A 19,283-nucleotide genomic window follows, 5' to 3' on the forward strand; every position below is an offset into this window, starting at 1 on the left:
CCTTTAACTTGTATAAATGTCCCTTGGGGCTGCAAACCCCACCATCTCCAGCCATGCAGCAACCAGGAGCTTGTGATTCCAGGGGCACTGGAGTGGTTCCCTCCACCACTGTTTAATTAAGGGCAGAGAAATCAGTGCTAGCTCAGGTACAGAGAGACAGGCAGCAGGAAGGATGGGAACACCAAGCACAGTAGATTTGCATGGAGCAATTGTAATCACTTAGCATTTAATGCTGTAAAAATCCCATTAATTACCTGTAGCAATGAGTCACAATTATTTTAGATGCACTCAAGGGGAAAATGACACTAAATGACAAATTACAGGTGAATTTGTGCACCAGGGCAGAGCCATGGGGAGCCAGCTCCTGGCTGGTGGACAGCAGGAGCAGGCAGGGAGGGCTGGGGAGCACCTGGGGCTGGGACAGGCACTGATCAGGGGGTCGTGCCCCTCTGAGTGTCCCAGTGCCCACTTCAGAGGGAAGCAGGACACACAAAGCAGTGCAAAGCCTTCCACTGGCACGGGAGAGGCACCAGCTCAAACCTGTATATGATATAAAATACCTTCAGTACAGGATGTCCTGCTCTGGGATTGAGCTCTCTCATGCCACACCAGTGACATGTAGAAGACCAGAACCTCCCAGCAGAGAAGTGACCAGCAGTAAAAATTCAATCCAATGCACTAAAACACACTGGGCTCCACAGCCATGGCTGTGGCACACACAGGAGCCTCCCAAAGCTGCAGCCACCCAGCAGAGAGGTGCAGAGTGGTTGTTCTGCTGCCTTCATGGCAGTCAGCTACAGCCACCTGGCAGAAGTGCCCTCCCTGGAGCCCTGGGGAAGGTGAGGGTTTCTTTTATTCCCATTATTTCATGTGATTGGCATCCTTGCTCTAAGTCTGAGGATCTCAGGTCCTGCCTCTGTGTGAGCCAGCAGCAGAGCTGCTGTGTCCCCAGTGCCCCCCTGTAACAGCCAGCCCTGGCTGCCTGTCCCTGCAGCTCCATCTCACTGCACAGAGGGGGTTTGCAGTGCAGGTGGGACCTGCCACTCAGCTCAAGACTTGCTCACCACATTCTCCCTGCAGCCCAGACTCCTGGGTGACCCCAGTGCCACCAGCAGAGCCCACAGAGCCCACCCTGCAGCTGTGCTGGGCAGAGCACATCTCCAGCCCTGCATCACACAGGTGAGTCCCCAGTGACCACCCCAGGCCTGTCTGGGTCTGTCCCACTGATCCCCCCACCCTGCACTGACACCCTGCCTGTTTCCCAGCCCCACTCTGATGCCCACAGCAGCCTGGAGCAGCAGGTTTGTCTCAGGAACAGGGAACTGGAGGGATGTGCCAACCATCAGGAGTTCGGTCCATTTGTTTCACTCCCTCTCCATCCTCTGGGGACAGGACAACATCTGCTAATAAGCTGGCAGGGCTCAGGAGATGATGGATGGACCTGTCAAGGATATGCTGGCTGGGAATGAGCTGCTCCTGTCCCTCTCAGGGCTCTGCAGGTGGCCCTGCTGGGACCACCAAGGGCAGCCCCAGTGGGGCCAGCACTGCCCCCATGTCACCCTTCCTTGACTCTGCCCTCAGCCAGGAGGTCTGGGCAGGGTGAGGGCATGGCTGGGGGTGACATGGGCCAGCTCTGTGACAGTGGTGCCTCCCTTCCTGACCCTTCAACAAATCTGGGCATCTGCAAGCAGCAGAAGAGCAGTCATGTACCTCCCTTTGGCCATGAGGAGAAGATAGAGGTGGAAATAAAGGTGTCACAGGCACTGTGACAGCCAGAGACAGGCACCAGTCCCAGAGCCCCCAGGCTGCACAAGCCAGCACAGAAAATCCCAGCCTCCTTTCAATCCAGCTCCAGCATGATGCCTCAAATCTCAGCTCCCACATGACACAGACACTGAAACACAAGCAGGCTGTTCTCAGTCATGTCTTAAAATGAGGCATTTGCCTCACTGCCCAAAATCCTCTGTTGTAGCAGGGCTGTGCTCCCCTTTCCCTGCAGCCCCAGGTCAGCCCAGGCTCTGGGCTGTGCAGTGGCCTGGGGGGAGTTTGGGGGCCTGGCTGGGCTGGTGCTCTCATTAACCCCCTGGTCCTGAGGCCATGCCTCACCCCACAGCCCTGCTGGCACTCACACCCCCTCCTTGTGCTGCTTGTCCCTGCCCTGCCTCAGCCCCTGAGCAGCACACCAGGCTGTCCACAGCCCCATTCCCACCCTGCAGCCCCTTTGCACAGCTCACAGCTCTTCCCACCCCCAACACACCACCACACACCCCTGAAGGTGTCTCCCACCACTGACACTCCTCCTCACATCACTCCCCCACTTCTCGGCCCTTCTTCCCACAATTACCCCACTTCACACCCCACTGTACCCCTGAGTCTTTCAGAGGGGGAACAGGAGGAGTTTTTTACCCATGAAAGCTTTGCAAAGCCAACAGGACCCTGTTCTTGGGGCTCCCAGCAAACGGCACACACAGCAAAGGACACCCTGCATCCTTCTTGGTGACACCCAGATCTCACTGCCAGCAGAACAAGTTGTATTTGGGAGGGTCCTGCCTTTCCCAGTGGAGTAATTCCACTTGTAGTGCTGGGAAAACTGGAACCAAGGTTGTACAGACTGGCTGCATCCCAAACTGGAAACCTGCATCATGCTGCCATAGAAGAATCAGCAGGTCTTAGAGCCACAGCATCACTCAGAATCACATCTCTGAGAATTCCAGAATCCCAGAATGGTTTGGTTTGGAAGGGACCTCAAAGATCATCTAGCTCCTTCTACTAGACCAGGTTGGTCACATCCCTTGCAGTCTGATTTCAGTTCTGTTGGACACACACTCGACTCCCTTTTGCACTTTCTCACATCTTAAAAAAAAATAAGAAAAAATAAAAGCGGGAAACACCCAAATCCCAGTTTGCTACAAGTGCTGCTCTGCTGCCTGGTGCAGACACCCTTCTGTGGGAGTGGAGGTGATGCTGTGCAGATTTGTGTAGGTGAGACAGCCTGGCAAGCTCAGAGCAAAGGCTTTTTTATAAATCTTATCCAGGGGAATGCTACAGCTTGCTGGAGTAGGATGGAAACAGGCAGCCTAGTGCCAGAATTAGAAAAAAGCTGTTTCCCAAACTCAGTCTTGTCAAAGAGATTTACACAGAAGTATCAAAAGCTTCTGGAAAAAAAAAAAAAAACCCACAGATTTCACCAAACCAAAACCAAACCCAGAAAACACAGCGTGGAGGAGGGGTGGGGCTGAATGGGACAGCCCTGAAGGTGACAGAGGTGAGGCATGAAAGAGGGAAGGACACACAGAACACCAAGAACTCCCTGGCAGGAGCTGGAATGCAGTTTGGGGGCTGTGTGAGCCCTCTCAGCACATCCATATGGCTGAGGCTGTGTGGGGGGCTGAGCTGTAAAATGAGGGTGCCCAGACATCCAGGGCACAGCTGAGCTCCACTTTGGATCCCTCCCTCCCTCCTGGGGAAGTGGCAGCAGTTTTCACAAACACTGACATGAGTGGCATCTGCAGCTCCTGCCAAGGGCAAAACAAGTTTGTGGCAGGGTCCTGCTGCTCTGTGGTGTGAGGAGAATCTTCTCCATGCAAGGCAATGCCACCAGAGATCTGGACGTGCTGGTGGGGAATTGAGTGTTACAGGGTAAGGACTTCTGCTCTGTGTCCAAACACCCCAACAACAGCTCCCCAGGCACCTGCACACTGGAAATCCAGAGCAACAACCTGTGCTCACCACCCAAAGGCAGCCAAGTTTTCTGCAGGAGTTCAAAACAAAAACCCCCAAACAAAAAACCCCACATTCCCAAACTGGTGAATGTCTTTATCCATCACAGCCCAGCTGCTCTTCACCACTTCTCAGAGGGCCACAGAGACCTGCTAAGCACAAATAAAATTTAATTAATCCCCATCACTACCCTGAACTCCAGCTATCATTCTCACCCTTCATTTCTGTCAGCACCAAAACATAGAAAACTCAGAGGAAAAGTGGCACACAAAATATTCAGCCAAGGACAAACCCCACACTGCTGTGTTGGTGAGACACAGAGGTGCTCTGGAGGCACCTCCATCCCTTCTGTTCCTCAGCAGAGAAAGAAATTAATGGGTTTGGATGCTGGGGTTCTGCTCTGTTTTGTTTTCCAAGCAAATGCAATTAGCCATTGGATTTTAGAGGTGGGAGTGATGCTGGAGATGCTGGGCTCACCCTCTCCTGCCTTCTCCAGTGACCTCACTGGGCTGAATTAACGACACAGAACCCAGCAGCCAGGTCTGTGACAGTGAGCTGGGCCAGGTGTGAGACAAGTGTGAATCCAAGGATGCCAAGGCTGGATAAACCTCTAGGGGAAGTAGTCTTTCCTAATGAAAAAGGAAAAAGAGCAGGTTTAGATGGCATATTGGGGAAATTCTTCCCTGTGAGGGTGGGCAGGGCTGGCACAGGGTGCCCAGAGCAGCTGAGGCTGCCCCTGGATCCCTGGAAGTGTCCAAGGCCAGGCTGGACAGGGGTTGGAGGACCCTGGGACACTGGAAAGTGTCCCTGCCCATGGCAGGGGTGAAAGAAGATGAGATGAGCTTTAAGGGCCCTTCCAGCCCAAACCTTTCTATGATTCTGTGTTCCTAGATAGGCACTGCTTATGCATCTTGGAAAACAAACTGGTTTTTTTTGTGTTATGAGGTTTGTTTTTGTTTAGTTTTTTGTTTTGTGGGGTTTTTTTTGGTTTTTTTTCTGGTTTTTTTTTTGAAAATGCAGAGCTTTGAGATAACCTGGAGGTGACATGGTCTCACCTGCCAGTGTTCCCTGTATTTTACAGAGCAGCTGATGGCCTCGCAAACCATAATGAAATTCTCAAAAGTTACCAACTTTTTTTGATTCCCTTGTCTGGCATCACAGAAAGGACTTTAGCATAACTCCCACAGCACCACTTGGGGGCTGTTTCTGCTCCTGCCCTTGGAAGCTCTGGCTTGGTGCACTCCTGTCAGAACCCCTCTGGGGGACACCCAGGGCATTGGTGCCAGCAGCTCTGAGAGACACAGCCTGGTACCCACACAGCAGAGGGCTTGGGCCTGCCACCTGTGTGCTGGGACCTGCACAGGAATTCCTCTTGAAATCCACACCAGGAAAACTGAAACATCTTCCAAGGTATTTCCTTGGAGCTGCAGTAACAGGATATTCTCACAGAATCATGGAATCACCAAATGGTTTGGAGTGGAAGGGACCTTCAATCCCATTCACTCCACCTATGGCAGGGACACCTCCCACTGGAGCAGGCTGCTCCCAGCCCCATCCAGAGGCTTCACCTGGGATGTTTTCCCCAGGTAATTCCAGGGCTTTCCCTGCCCTGTGCCAGGCTTTGCCCCAGCACAGCACAGCACAGGGGGTGCAGCTGGATGGGGTCTCCTCTCACACAGCTCTGCTCCCCCAGCTGTGGGACTTTCTTCCTAAATGTCCATGGATACAAAGCTGTATTCACAAGCACATAATTACCAAGCTGGGTATTTTCTCCTCTTAATTAGCAATGCCGTGGTGCTTTAATTGCTCGATTAAAGTTGCCCACAAGGAAGGTTTAAGGTACATTAAATCTGCTGATTGGTTCATCAGCATGAATCCCACCAACTGGAAAAAATTAACTGGCTTCCAGATTGCTAACCAGACTCTCCAGATCCCTTTCCCCCAGCTGTGTCCCACAGGAGGCACGAGAGAGCTCAGCACTCCCACCTCTCCTTGCTTTGGGGGCTGGAGGGGAAAGGCTCCCAGCATGGCAGTGTTCCTCTCTTCTCTTGCCCAGAGGAAAAATTCCCACATTTTCTTGCTGAAGCAGAGCTGGGTAAAGTGTAACCCAGGGCCAGATCCTCATTCAGCCACACACAGCAGACCTGTGCTTGGTGGCTGCTCTCACTCAGGCTACAAACACCCATCTTGTGCAAATGTGCTTCTGGAGCAGGGATTGGGAATTGCTCAGTTCCTGCTCCCTCATCACCATTTTTCATCTAAAGGGAGCAGCCAAGGAAGGTGCCAAGAGCAGCAGAGGGAGAGCAACCAGAACACCCAGAGGATCAGATGCCTGTTCCCAAACTTGAGACAGAAATGTCTCAACAGCCCCTGAAAGCCACGGATATTCAACAACACTCTTTGGGAGTGGCATTTCTGCCAAAGCCTCATTCACCCCCTGACAGCAGGGAAGAAGGCCTGCAAGTTTTCCACTTGTTTATTAACAAAATAATCTCAAATCAACAAAATCTCAAATAACAAAATCTCAATCAACAAAATAATCTCCTGGGAGATTCTGTGTCCCAGGGGCTCCCCATGGCTGGATGCTGGATGGGTTTGTGTCAGGAAACCAACTCCCTCTTTGTGTACAACCTGAACAGATTTTAGCCCAACTTGAGTTTTTGCTCACTGATAGCTGGTGAGAGATGCAGCCCAAGAAATAATTCAGACCCTGATGCAAGGACCATGGATTTACATGGTCCAAGGACCAAGGTCTGTCCACCAAGGACCAACATCAAAACCCAAGGTCTTGGTGGCTCAGGAGCCTGCAAAGGGGGACTGAGTGGGGCTGTGGTTGAAGAGCACTGTCCCCACCTGCCTGAACCTCTGTGTGCACCTCTCCATCCATCCACACACAGGACAGGGTGCTAATGTCCCAGCTCTCAGCTTTTGGGGAGGTGGATTTTGTGCCCCTCCCTGCCCACAGAAGCACAACTGTCCCTTTCCCACATCATTCTAATTGCACTGACCTTATTGAAATGGGTCTCTATTTGTCCTGCACAGCAGCTGCATATCAATAAGGTGAATTATGCTGATTGTCTCCTTATCTGATAAATTGCTGGGGCAGATCCTTTTCCCTCCTGCTCTTGCTTATTCTGCTGTTTAGGCAGAGCAGTTGCTATTTGCTGTGTGTAAGAGATGTTAATGTGTCATGTGTGGACTGTTGCATTTCAAGAAGGAAAGAGCAGTCTGAGGCTGTGGGTGAGGGGGAAGAAAAGTCCTTCAGAACCTTGAAAACAGAGGGAAAAAGAAGAGGGCTGTGCTGTGCCAGGAGTGGTTTTATCTTTGGGGTGGCTGTGGCAGGAGATGCTGTGGGACTGAATGCTGGGAATGTTTGGAGTGGCAGAAGCCAGGATGCCATCAGCAGATGTGGGAATTCCAGCTCCAATCCCAGTTCTGCCCAGTAAGGTCCTGTAGCACATATGATCAGTCCCAGCTGAGAAGGGGCTCTCTGGAGAGGAATCAGGCCCAGATGTGGGGACAAATGTCTGGGCTGTGGGGGCTGTGACACTGTAGATGCCAAACCAGCCAGTCCTGACCCCAGAGCCCCTGGCTGAGATCTGCCCCCCTCAGTCCCATGGAAACTGCCCTCACATCCTTACAGCAATCAGCAGCACATCAAAGCAAGACAAAACCCCTGCTGGGATGAGTGCAGGAGTCAGACCCAGCCACCACCCTTCTACCCTAAAGAAGGGCAGGGAAGGATCCAACACAATGGATGACAGAAAGCTCCATCCCTGCAGGTGTCCCAGGCCAGGTTGGACAGGGCTTGGAGCACCCTGGTCAAGTACAGATATCCCTGCCCATGGCAGAGGGTGGATAGGATAAACTTTAAGATCCCTTTCATCCCAAACCAATCTGGAATTATACAACTTTACAACAGGGATGAGAAGCAAAGAAGTTCCTGATGTTCCTACACCTCTTTCAGCACATCCCACCTCACCCCTTACTCTCCAGGTCTGTGGCACTCCTTACTTCTCCTCTGAGGGGCTGGCAACAGCTCTGGCTATGTTCTGGTTTCCTCAGCTGTCTTCCATCACTCTGGCAGGCCCTTACAAAAATGAATGTTGAAGAGGAGGGGGAGAAACCTCCACTGTTCAAATATCTTTAGCTTTGACAAATAAGGCGTCCGGCTGTGAAAGGCAGAAGGAAATTAATTTGGAATCATATTTTAAACACTGCCATAGAGGCAAAGTATCTTCTCTAATTTCTCCCCCTCCACACCTCCTCTCCCCAAGCAAAAAAAAAATGAATTTCCCTGATATTTATAGAAAGATTATTAGGGCCACAAGGAGTGATTTATATCATCTCATCCCTGTGACCGAGAATGAAAAATTGCTGGGGCGACAGCCACTGGAATCCTGCTTTTGTCCACCTGACAATTAAAGCAGCTAATTTCCAACTCCAACAGATCCACTGGGCTTATGAATCATCCCCAAAAGGCACTTCTCAGCCTGAAAAATGAACTCTGCCCCAATCAGGCACAAGATCAGAGATTTGCATGTTTGCCTTCCTGTGTAAATAATGTCCTGCTGCCCCAGCAAAGGGGATGCAGGGAAGGAGGTGATGCAGGCTCACTCGGTGTCAGGCCATCAAACTGTGCTGGAGCCAGACAGATGGAAGGGAAGGCAGGAGGGTGAGACAACACTGAGCTCAGAGGAAGTCCAGTGACATTTCTGTACTGTTTCTGGTACCACAAGGCTTGGAGAGTTTTACCTGAGAGCATTGCTGAGTCTGAGTCCATCTGTGGGGACACCTGGGGACACGGGCTGGGCCACTCTTCCCCCTGTGGCAGGAGCAATCCCACCAGAAAAAGGCAGGAGGGCAGAGAAGGAACTGTGCCACAGCTTTCTGCCAGGAGAGAGCACTATCCAAGGAACCACACGAGAAGGAAGCAGCACCAATGGCACAGCCCTGCTCAGCCTGCTGCCTCTGGGGTGGGCATGTCCTGGGGCAGGGAGCAGGAGTGCAGCACAGAGTCCTGAGCAGCACAGGGCTGCTGCAGGGGAATGCAAGGAAGGGCTGTTTGGTCTGTCTGAGCCAGCCTGGGTCCTGGCAGGGTGGAGGCCCATGCCAGTGCCCCTTTTGGCAGAGCACATGCCTGGCCCCACATACAGCCTGCACCCACTCTTTAACACCATGGAAGGCCTTTTCTGAGTTACTAGATATAGCCCAGGACAACTTTCAAATCAGTTTCAGATAAAAGCATTTATTCTGCCCATCCTTCCCACTGTGTAGCTGGAGACCTGCAGGAGCCAGCATGGGTCCCAGCAGCCCCTGGATCCATTCCAGTCTGGTGTTGGATGTCCTAACCTTGAGTCAAGTCTCCCTAAGACAAATGCTCCCCTTGATGTCACCACGAAACTCAAACAAAGGCCCTGCACTCGTATTTGTGCTGCTCCCTGTCAACACGTCCCACGAAGAAACAGAGAGCAAACAAATGTGTGTGAGGGCTCTCCCGGGGAGCCCGTGCTCTGTACACACACATCCCTGTGCCTGCTGCTGGTCACCCCACTTCCTTATCACAGTTTGTTCAGTTGGCAGCTCGAAGCTGCCCAGTGGCACTGGGGGCCCCTGGGAGGGCTCCCCACACCCCCAGATGAGGAGGGGCTCTGCAGCAGCCCCGGGAGGTGAGGGATGGACACAGTGACCTTGTTCCATGAAAGCTCTGTTTTCCTTTTTGCTTTCCTCCCTTTTAAATCCCTTCCAGCCGTGGGTGATTTGGAGAGGCCAAACAGCGCCTTGCTGGAGCACACCAATGATCTCAGCACCAGTCAGAGCAGCTGGGGGCACTGAGCTGGGATCTCTGGGCCAGTGATCCATGGGTGCAGAAAGATGGGGTCAGAGCAGCCCTGTCCTGGTGCCAGCCAGCCCCCAAAGCCATGCCCTGTGCATCAGGACCTGTCAGAGCCACAGGAACTCCCAGGGAGTACCAGCCACACCTTTTGGAAGCATGAAGCCAGCCAGCAAAGGCACGGACAGTTCTGGGCCTCCACAGAGACTGGCTGTCCCAGTTTCTGCGAGCAGCCTTCAGCCCTTCCCCAAAGAGCCCTTTGCAGCCCCCTTGCAGGCACTGCGGGCAAGCAGGGACTCACCCATGCAGGAATCGCGCTGCTCTTCGTAGCCAGCACTGCACACACACTTCCCAATGGGCACCAGCCACTCCCCCTCGGCACTGCAGTACATTTTGGGGGTGTCCCTCTCCTCCGAATGCCCCACGCACTCTCCCCGCACTTCCACCAGGGAGGAGGAGTCCGCGCCGGTCACGGCCTCGGAGAAGGACGCCAAGTTCCTCACTGTAGCCGGGCACTTCTTGTAGTACACACGCACAGACACGATGGCAATGCAGGCCCCGATGTCCTGGAAGGCCAGGTAGAAACCCCTCTTGCTCAGGGGCCCCACACCCCGCACCTCCGTGTTCAGCTTCAGGCGCCGCACGCCCAGGTCCACGCTGGTGAAGCTCTCATCCGCCGCGATGGTGTCGATCTTCAGGAACTGGCTCTCCCGCGTGCTGCTGCCCAGGTCGCGGTCAGACTCCATGTAGTACAGGTTGAAGGTCTCCTTGCAGGTGCCCAGCACGCCTGGCATGCTGTTGCAGTCCCTGAGCGTGAATTTGATCTCGGCGTAGACGCGCCGCGCTCCGTCCCGCTGCACCCAGTTGGTGCGGAGCCAGTTGTTCTGGTTGGGGGTCATGACGTTACACACCTGGTAGGTGTGGATGGGGCTGAAGAACTCATCCATTTCATTGATGGAATCCCACTGTGGGACAGAGAAAACAGGTCACTCCAGGTGTTCCCAATCCCACTGTGGGACAGAGAAAATAGATCGCTCCAGATGTTCCCAATCCCACTGCACGACAGATAAAATAGGTCACTCCAGATGTTCCCAAACCCATCACAGGAGAGACAAAACAGGTCACTCCAGGTGTTCCCAATCCCATTGTGGGACAGAGAAAACAGGGACTCCAGATGTTCCAAACCCCACTGTGGGACAGAGAAAACAGGTCATTCCAGATGTTCCCAAACCCACCACAGGACAGAGAAAACAGGGACTCCAGATGTTCCCAATCCCACTGCAGAACAGAGAAAACAGGGACACCAGATGTTCCCAACCCCACTGTGGGACAGAGAAAAACAGGGATTCCAGGTGTTCCCAGCCCCACCGTGGGACAGAGAAATCAGGGACTCCAGATGTTCCCAATCCCACTACAGGACAGAGAAAACAGGTCATTCCAGATGTTCCCAAACCCACCACAGGACAGAGAAAACAGGTCATTCCAGATGTTCCCAAACCCACCACAGGACAGAGAAAACAGGGACTCCAGATGTTCCCAATCCCACTGCACGACAGATAAAACAGGTCACTCTAGATGTTCCCAAACCCACCACAGGACAGAGAAAACAGGAACTCCAGATGTCCCCAGTCCCACCACAGGACAGAGAAAACAGGGACTCCAGATGTTCCCAACCCCTGGGGGAGCAGGGAGCATGCAGGAGTGTGTGCCAGCTCCCACCCCGCTGCTCCTGTGTCAGGATGGGAGGTCACTGCTGCCACAGAGCAAAAGGAAATGAGGAGCACTCATCAGCAGCACCAATTTGGGCAGTGCCACCCCCCTGCAGCACTATGGGAGGTGCAGCCCTGCTTGCAGACAGGAACACTTGCCAAGGTCCTGGCAGAAGCTGATGGCAGTGTGTGTTTGGGAGGGCTCCAAATTCTCCAGGTCATGTCTGGGAGTCAGTGTGTGTTTGGGAGGGCTCCAAATTCTCCAGGTCATGTCTGTGATCCCTTTTCTTGGTGCCCAGCCTGTCATTTCCAGCAGCAGCAGGAGCCACCTGTGTTGTGCTCACCTGGATCTCCAGTGTCCATGCACAAACTAAACTGGGCACTCTCCATCTGGAGAAGGAGTTTCAGGGTGGATACAGAGGGTGAAGGGGAAGCATGTACTGAGCACAGGACTGTCAGCAAGAAATGTGTAACTGTGGGGGCTCAGAGGTCCCTTCTTCCCTGCAAGGTGATGCCAATGTGGCTCCTCAGTATGACCCACAGTGCTCAACCCAGCCAAGAGGCTGCATCAGGGCTGGCTCTGGGAACAAGGATGTTCATGGCTTGACAGCTCAGGGGTGAAAATTCCATCTACCTGTGGCTGCAGGGTGAACCTTGGGAGAATATACTGGCAAAAGTAGGTTGCAGCAAGCAGGGTTGCAATGGAGGATGGTCTGGGTGAGTTTAGAGGGACAGGGACAGGGATGTGACACAAGGGAGGGATGTTAAGGGGGTTTAAGTCATAAGAAGTGAGAAGTAGTAGTGATATTGTGGATGTGAGTTCCATAGGTGAGGGACAAGTAGAACTTAGCTGTTGGGGGTTACATGACACTTCTGGGGGCTCAGTCTTGCCTCACATCTCCCTCTCCAGTCTCACCAAATGACTCTCCAGCACTCACAGATTTGGGGGACTCCCACCACCTCTTCAGCTCACATTTCTGCTCCAACCAGGCACTCCAGTCACACCCCCATGGATGGGTCTAACTCCAACCCTAACCCTGAATTCTCAGGAGAGAAGGGGAGGAGGAAAAGGAGCAGAGGAGAACTTCAAACCATTCAGCTTTTCCCCAAAATTAGAGGCAGGTTTGAAGTCCCACCCCCATGCCCAAGTCCAGCTGTAAGGGACAGCCTCAGATGCAGTGCTGCAGAACTGGGCAAGGCACTGGCACTCCTGCTTCTTTGCCTTCCAAATCATCCTCACCTTCCTCACCCCAGCCTCAGCACAGCCTCCTGCTCCTTCCTGGGGTGTCCTGGCTGCAGGGAGCAGCCCCCACCTGTGTGCACCCAGCTGTCTGTGGGAGTTGAGGGAGCCAAGGAAATCCCCAGCCCTGCTGCACAGAGCAGGAAAACAAATCTTTCAGGCAGCATTATAAGTACATTAAAATAAACCTCCAGGATTGCTCTGACAGGGCAAAAATGATGTTTTCCTTTGCGAGTGGTAAGTTGTGTTTTGTTAGACACAAAACCGAGAGAGAATCCCAACAGAATCCCGAGAGAAGGATGCTCAGCTGGAAGGAGGTGAGCCCTCAGTGATGTGGGAGCTGACAGGGACACAGATCCCTGGGACAGCCTCACTCTGTGGTGCCAGCAGTGCAGGGCACAGCTAGGAGAGGGCAGCACACCTCCAGGACATGAGAGATACAGCGAAGAGGCATCAGTGATACCTGCAGGACAGCCCCTCCCTTCTCCCCTCTCTGATGGAATGCCGTTCCTCGTTTGCCCTCCCTGACCTGCTGCCTCTGGGAGCTGTGTGAGGTGATCAGAGCAGTCACTGCAGGCATGTTCATCCTCAGTTTCCTCCAGCTTCTCCAGTTTTCTCCTGCACTTAGGAGAAAACTCTGCTTCTCTGTCCTAAAGAGCTTAAAGCAACCTGGAAAAGGCAGCAGTTCCAGGTGCAAACTACAATGGAAGCTCATTTTAAGGGGAATATGCTGGCAAAGGGAGTCAAAATCAAACCATTCCCAGGGAAGAAAAATGTTTTGTGATGCATTTTTAAAAATTGTCTTCTAAATTCCAGAAATGCCCAGGATTGTTCCTGGGATCACTGGGAACGTGCCCTGCACACCAGTGCTCAGGGGGGCAGCGTGGAAAGGGGCCAGGCTGAGGTGTGTATGCCATGATTGTGTTCCTCTGGAGCCAAAAATTTTGGCTGTACCCCACACTTCTCCATTGCTGGAACCAGAAATATCAGGTGTATCCCACCCTTCTGTTCTTCTGGAGCCAAAAACGTGCTTGGCTTGGCTGGAGCGATGAGGGCAGCACCCTCAGCATCCCACACCCAGGGATGAGCCTGGTGAAGTGCTGTGACAGCCAGGACACTGTCCTGCTGATGGGACAGGGGCTGCAAGGGTGTGCAGCCCCACAGAGACACAGAGCAGAGCAGAGCAGCTCCTCACTCCCACACCCACCGTGCTCTGACTGCTCCCGTGCTTCCGAGGGGTGGAAGTCGCTGTCGAAATTAATTGAGCACAAATTAACACAACATCTGCTTCCTGTCTTTCCCTGCCGAGTTTCCTGGGGGAAGTGAAGCAGAGCTGTGCACGGGGGGGTGAGGGCAGAGCTGTGGGGGTGACAGGGATGTCCCCAGGATGCACAGGGATGTCCCCCAGGATGCACAGGGATGTCCCCAGGATGTCCCCCAGCTCCCCTCATTATTGCCTCTGTGCTCAGGGCTCTCCACCAGGCTCTGCCAGGGCAAAGATGAGGTTATTGTGTGCACCAAAATGCTTTGGCTCCAGCTCATCCACTTCTCTCCCAAATCTGGCAGAGGAGATGGAGGTCACTCCTGCCATGTCCCCACACACGTGTGGCAGTGCCAGAGCTGGAAGCATCCTCCCCTTTGACAGAGCAGGAGGTAAATCCCAGTAAATCCCACCTCCAAGCACAGCAGCAGTCAGGATCAGCCACACCTCCAGCCCCAGGGTGAATTTGGAGAGTTTGCATCTGCACCATCACTCTTTCAGGCTTGGTGCTTTTTTGCACAGCAGCTGCACTGTCAGTTCTGTGCCAGGGGATCCCAGTCTGGGACCAGCCCAAAATACCACACCTGGCCTGCAGGGAAGTGCTCTCAGAATGGGGCAGGCAGGCTACCTGAGCTCGTGGCTCAGATGCCACAGATCCACCTCCCAGTGTGTCACAGACTCAGCCCTGCCAGCTCCCAGGGCCTGTGGGATCACAGAACCCGAGAATGGTTTGGGTTGAGTGTTGTTCCAACCCCCTGCCATGAGCAGGGACAATTTCCACTATCCCAGGCTGCTCCAAGCCCTGTCCTGGGCACTTCCAGGGACGGGGCAGCCACAGCTTCTCTGTGCCAGGGCCTCCCCACCCTCACAGGGCAGAGTTTTTCCCAGTCCTCAATCCAAATATACCCTCCTTCACCTTAAAGCCATTATCCCTTATTCTATCACTGCTTAACCTCACAGAAAGTCCCTCTCCAACCTTCCTGTACGCCCTTTTAGGGAAGGACTTGCTTCAGGAATCCCCACTACTGGAGGGTTTTTTCTGTTTCACTGTCTCTGTTTTCCAGGCTCTGTGTGCAGGAGGGGATGTCTGTGACACTGGGCACCACTGGTTCAAGAACACAGGCCCCACACACACCCCAGGCACTGCTGGCTCTCAGTCCATGGGCTGAAGTGGTTTTATGAACCAAAGCTCAGCTCAGCCCCACCAGTGTGATAAGATCCCCCAGCGAGATGGAAATGAGGACATCATAATTAACGTGGTGAGCGCACGCACTGGGGGATGATGTGATTGCATCTGCATTCAGGACTTTGCCTAATAGTTTAAATTAAAGTCAACACCAGTTAGAAAAAAATTTTGCCAGATTATGAAAGGCAAGAGATGCAAACACCAGATATCTGGGCAGCTGACTAAAGTCTTATAAGTCTCCCAGGGCTTGTGTGGCAGAGCAGAGGAGAGGAGGAGGAACAGAGGAGAGACTGTGTCCCCCTGGGGCAGCAGCTCAGCCTCCCTCCCTCCTTACACAGCAAAGGAACGAGGGTCCCCAGCCCTGGAGAGCTTCCAGGAGGGATGCCAGCTCTGCCTGGCATAGCAAAGCTTTTGTGGCCACTGAGACATCCAGCACTTTCCTTCCCAGCCATGGCAGCTCCTCACACCATTGTCACTGGGAGAGGGAAAAAAGAGAAGGCTGTTATTGCAGCTATAAATCATTAGATGGGAGGCCTTAATGGAGATAATCCCCATGAAATCAGTCACTGCTGTGGCTAAGGAGGGATTTGTCAGGCAGTTAACTACCCTGAGCTTCACTGCAGGTGATTAACTCCTGGTAGTGACCAGCATCTGGGGAATTAGCAATAACCCCAGCATTTACTGAACAAGCACTAGGAGATGAGCTTTTATCTCAATTACCAGTCTAAATCTTTATTTCCCAATGTTCTGTTCCTACACTTTTTTTTTTTTTTCCAAAGAAAATTAATTTCACCACAGCTTGAGCTGTAACTTGCCTGGATCCAGGTAGAAGCTCCAGCTTGGAAGAGAAACCTAAGAAATATAACAAGGACATCAAACATGGCCTGGGCACATGGGAGAGCCCAAATATATCTTGGTGCTCTGAGAAGAGATGAACCTGAAGGGAGGTGGAATAGCAAGGACACAGCACAGCTCAGAGTGGGGATGGGGTTTTACAGAGTGGGCTGGGGGGCAAAGAGAAGCTCTGCTCCATGACAGATGAGGCTCATCCCAGCCATGAACTGGCTGTTGGCTGCAGGACCAGACCCAGGCAAAAAAGTCCCCTGGTGTGTGGGCATGACTGCAAACAGCTCAGTGCCAGGGCTGAAATCCCCATTTTTGGTGCACTAATACTGCAGGGAGACCATGATCTGTGCTTTCAGTGGGGGTTCCAGCAGATCTGTGCCTTTCTGACAGTGTTCCTGTGGGTCCTGCAGGGTGGAGGAGCAGCCCTGGCTAATTGTGCCCAGGAGCCTCAGGATCCCTCCCTTTCTGAGCAGCACAGGGGCAGGGATGGAGAGCTCCACACCCCTTGGAAGGTTTTTCCCACCAACAAAGCCAACCTGGAGCGTGCCAGGTGGGATTGCTGGGGTTGTGCAGGGCCAGGACTCGATGAGCCTGTGGGTGCTTCCAGCTCAGCACATTCCCTGACTCTGTGACAGATCAACAATGCCCAGGTGTTGGTCTGGGCTGAGCCCAGCCCCTGCAGCAAGGGGGACACTGTGGGGCCAGCCCAGAAGGTGCTGGTGGGGGTGGATGGGGGGTCCTGGGCAGCATGGGGGGCCTTCCTCCAGCACTCAAGGTGCTCCCATTCTAATTAGCTCTTGCAAGGCATCATTCAAGCTCCTCAGATACCCCGTGTCTGAACAAAATAATTTCCTGTTTGACTTTGCAAATCAAAGTGGATGATACAATAATTATTAATAATATGTTGACTTATCTCATCAGTGTTTTAATTAGTCAGTAGAAAGGCAATTTGCAAAGGGGCCAGCCAGGTTGCCTCTGATCCAGCAGGTCACGTGCAGAGCAAGGAGAAGGGACAGAAGGGCACTGGGGCATTTTGCTGGGGAGAACCGGGATACAGGAGGCACAGCAAAGGAAAGGGATGACCACAGTGATAAGAGTTTAATTCTCAATGCAAAGGGAATTGTTCTGGGAAAGGAGCAAGCTGCAAAGCTCCTGGGAGCCCTTTGAAGTCCTAATTGAGAGGAGCCGCAGCCTGCGGGACAGGGATGCTCCCGGTGACCCCTGAGCTTCCTGCACGTGTCTCTGGGGTGCAGCTGAGGGGGGCATGCAATTAAACCCCCGAGCAGCAATTACAGCCAATTACCCCTCAGTTAATTGTCTGGCAAGAGAAAATGTCAAAACAGGCCAGGCACGGCTCCCTGATGGCCTGACACTGCCCAGGGCTCCCGGCACTGCTGACCCTCAGCACGCCCACTGCTCCCAGCCCCTGCTCCTCTGCTCCTGCTGCCATGGCAAACCACACAGGCCAGTGACCTCCCAGCCAGGCAAGCTCACCTTGCCCACAGGTGTGATGAAAATTCTGCACTGTGCTAGCTGTACCTGTCCAGTTTTGCCCTGGCAGCTCTGGGATCTCCCAGCCAGATGTAAAAGCTTCTGGGGCTGCTGCCTTTCCTCTGGATGTCCTGCAAGTGCCATGGGCAGTGAGCCAGCACACACAATCCCCTCCTGAAGCTCCTCAGGCTAAGGCTCTGTGCTGCTTAGAGCCATGAAAGGAGCCAGGCCAGCTCCTACTGTCTGTCACCCATGTGGTGCCCTGGGGGGAATGGAGGTGAGGGTAAGGCAAAACCAACGTGACTTCAGCCAGCAGTGCTGCCCCTGGGCAGGAGGATGCTGTCTGTGTCTGCCCATGGATGGAGCAGGCAGGACAGCTGGCAGGCAGCAGGGATGGGGAGCACTGCCACCAATCTTTCATCTAGAGCATCTAAATTAAGGAAACGGCAGCAAAAATAAATGACATCCATGAAAATCTGGCTTCATAGCACAGTGCCTCTATACAACCCCAGCCCAGGCCTTCCAAAGCTACAGCACAGGGCAGTGGGCAGGGACAGTCCCAGGGACACCCAAAGCAAAGGGATCTCCTTCCCTGGTGCAGGGATCACACCAGATCTCCCCCAGCTGGGCCTGAACTGCACTGGAGGAGCATCTGCTCAGAGCCAAACCATTGGCACTGAGAGCAAGAACCCCAGCTCCCCTGAGACAGCAGCACCCATCCATCTCCTGGGACAGCAAACAGACCCCAGGGCAGATTTACTGCTCAGGAAGGGCCTGGAGCTGAAGGAGCAGTAGGGAGGTAAAGGAATGAGATGAACTTTATGGATTATGGGATACAATGGCCCATGGAGGAAGAGCCATGGTCCAGACAAATGTTTAGAGGAGCAATTAAAACATCTAGCTGGAAAAAGATGTGCAAAGTTGAGGGTGTTCAACACAGGTGTGTGGTGATCCTGTTGGTAACAGGGCCACAATTTGGGCAAGTGCACAGTGGAATTACCCCACCCTGACCAAGGTCCTGCAGGACTCAGCAGCATGGCCAAGAGGTGGCTCTGGTGTTGAGTGTCACACAGCACCTAATGCTGCCTTTTTGGTTTTCTTTCACTTTTTCGGCATCCGGTATTGTAATTTCTTTTTATTATTTATTATATTTATTATTTACTCTTTTAAAAGTTTACTTACTATTTTATTTAATATATTATATATTATATATTACGCCATTTATTATAGAGATTATTTATTATTTCATTATATATTTTAAATAAACATCACTGATGGAGAATATGGATGTACAATATGGAGAATTCAGATGGACTAGTGTTCAAGAGCTGTTGGTGAAGGACTGCTGGGCATCTGCTGTAGAAAACCCTGAGACTCCCAGTCCCTGTGGGCACCTGGCAGCCAAATGGGTTGGACTCTGGATTCATCCCTGGATTTGTGAATGCCCAGCACAGGAAGCTGGGAGTCCCTGGTGTGGTGAGAATGAGGCTCCTTTAGGCTCAGTCCTTCTGTGTGCTTTGGGAGTGCAAGGCTCACTCAAGGATTCATCCTCACCCAGGTCACCCAGGGATGCCAAGGATCACTCAAGGATTCCTCCTCACCCAGGTCACCCAGGGATGCCAAGGATCCCACCTGCATTCCTGACAGGGAGCAAGGGCTGGGGTCATCCAGGAGAGCCTTGGGCAGTGTGAGCAGCAGATGGTCTGACTGAGGGGAGGAACTGCCATGGGAGGGATTAAGGACAGAATGCTGGATGTGGACAATGGAAAACAGCCCTGACTCCCAGAAAATCCCAGAAACATTCTCCCTCACAGGGGAGCAGAGGAAGCCCTGCTCCCTGATTCCCTGAATGCATGTCAGGCTCCTCCAGGATGCCAGGATTTGGCAGCAGGGCTGGGATGAGATGACAGCTGATTAGTGACAGGACAGCAGTGACAGCCAAGGGCAGCAGGAGGAGGACAGCATCTGCCTCATCCAGGCAGAGGCACAGGAAGGTC

General features: G+C 53.0%; 1 protein-coding gene across 2 annotated transcripts in view; it reads right to left on the bottom strand.

Annotated features, from left to right (window-relative positions):
* Nucleotides 1-19,283, bottom strand: part of EPHA8 (EPH receptor A8) — a 52,763-nt gene that overhangs the window by 19,203 nt on the left and 14,277 nt on the right. For both annotated transcript variants that reach the window (XM_033079646.1, XM_033079647.2), the window contains exon 3: nt 9,855-10,518. In XM_033079646.1, the coding sequence (XP_032935537.1) occupies nt 9,855-10,518 (664 nt within the window). The remainder of the gene's footprint in view (nt 1-9,854; nt 10,519-19,283) is intronic.

The sequence above is a fragment of the Catharus ustulatus genome, chromosome 24 (genome assembly GCF_009819885.2).
Source record: "Catharus ustulatus isolate bCatUst1 chromosome 24, bCatUst1.pri.v2, whole genome shotgun sequence".
Lineage (NCBI taxonomy): Eukaryota > Metazoa > Chordata > Aves > Passeriformes > Turdidae > Catharus > Catharus ustulatus.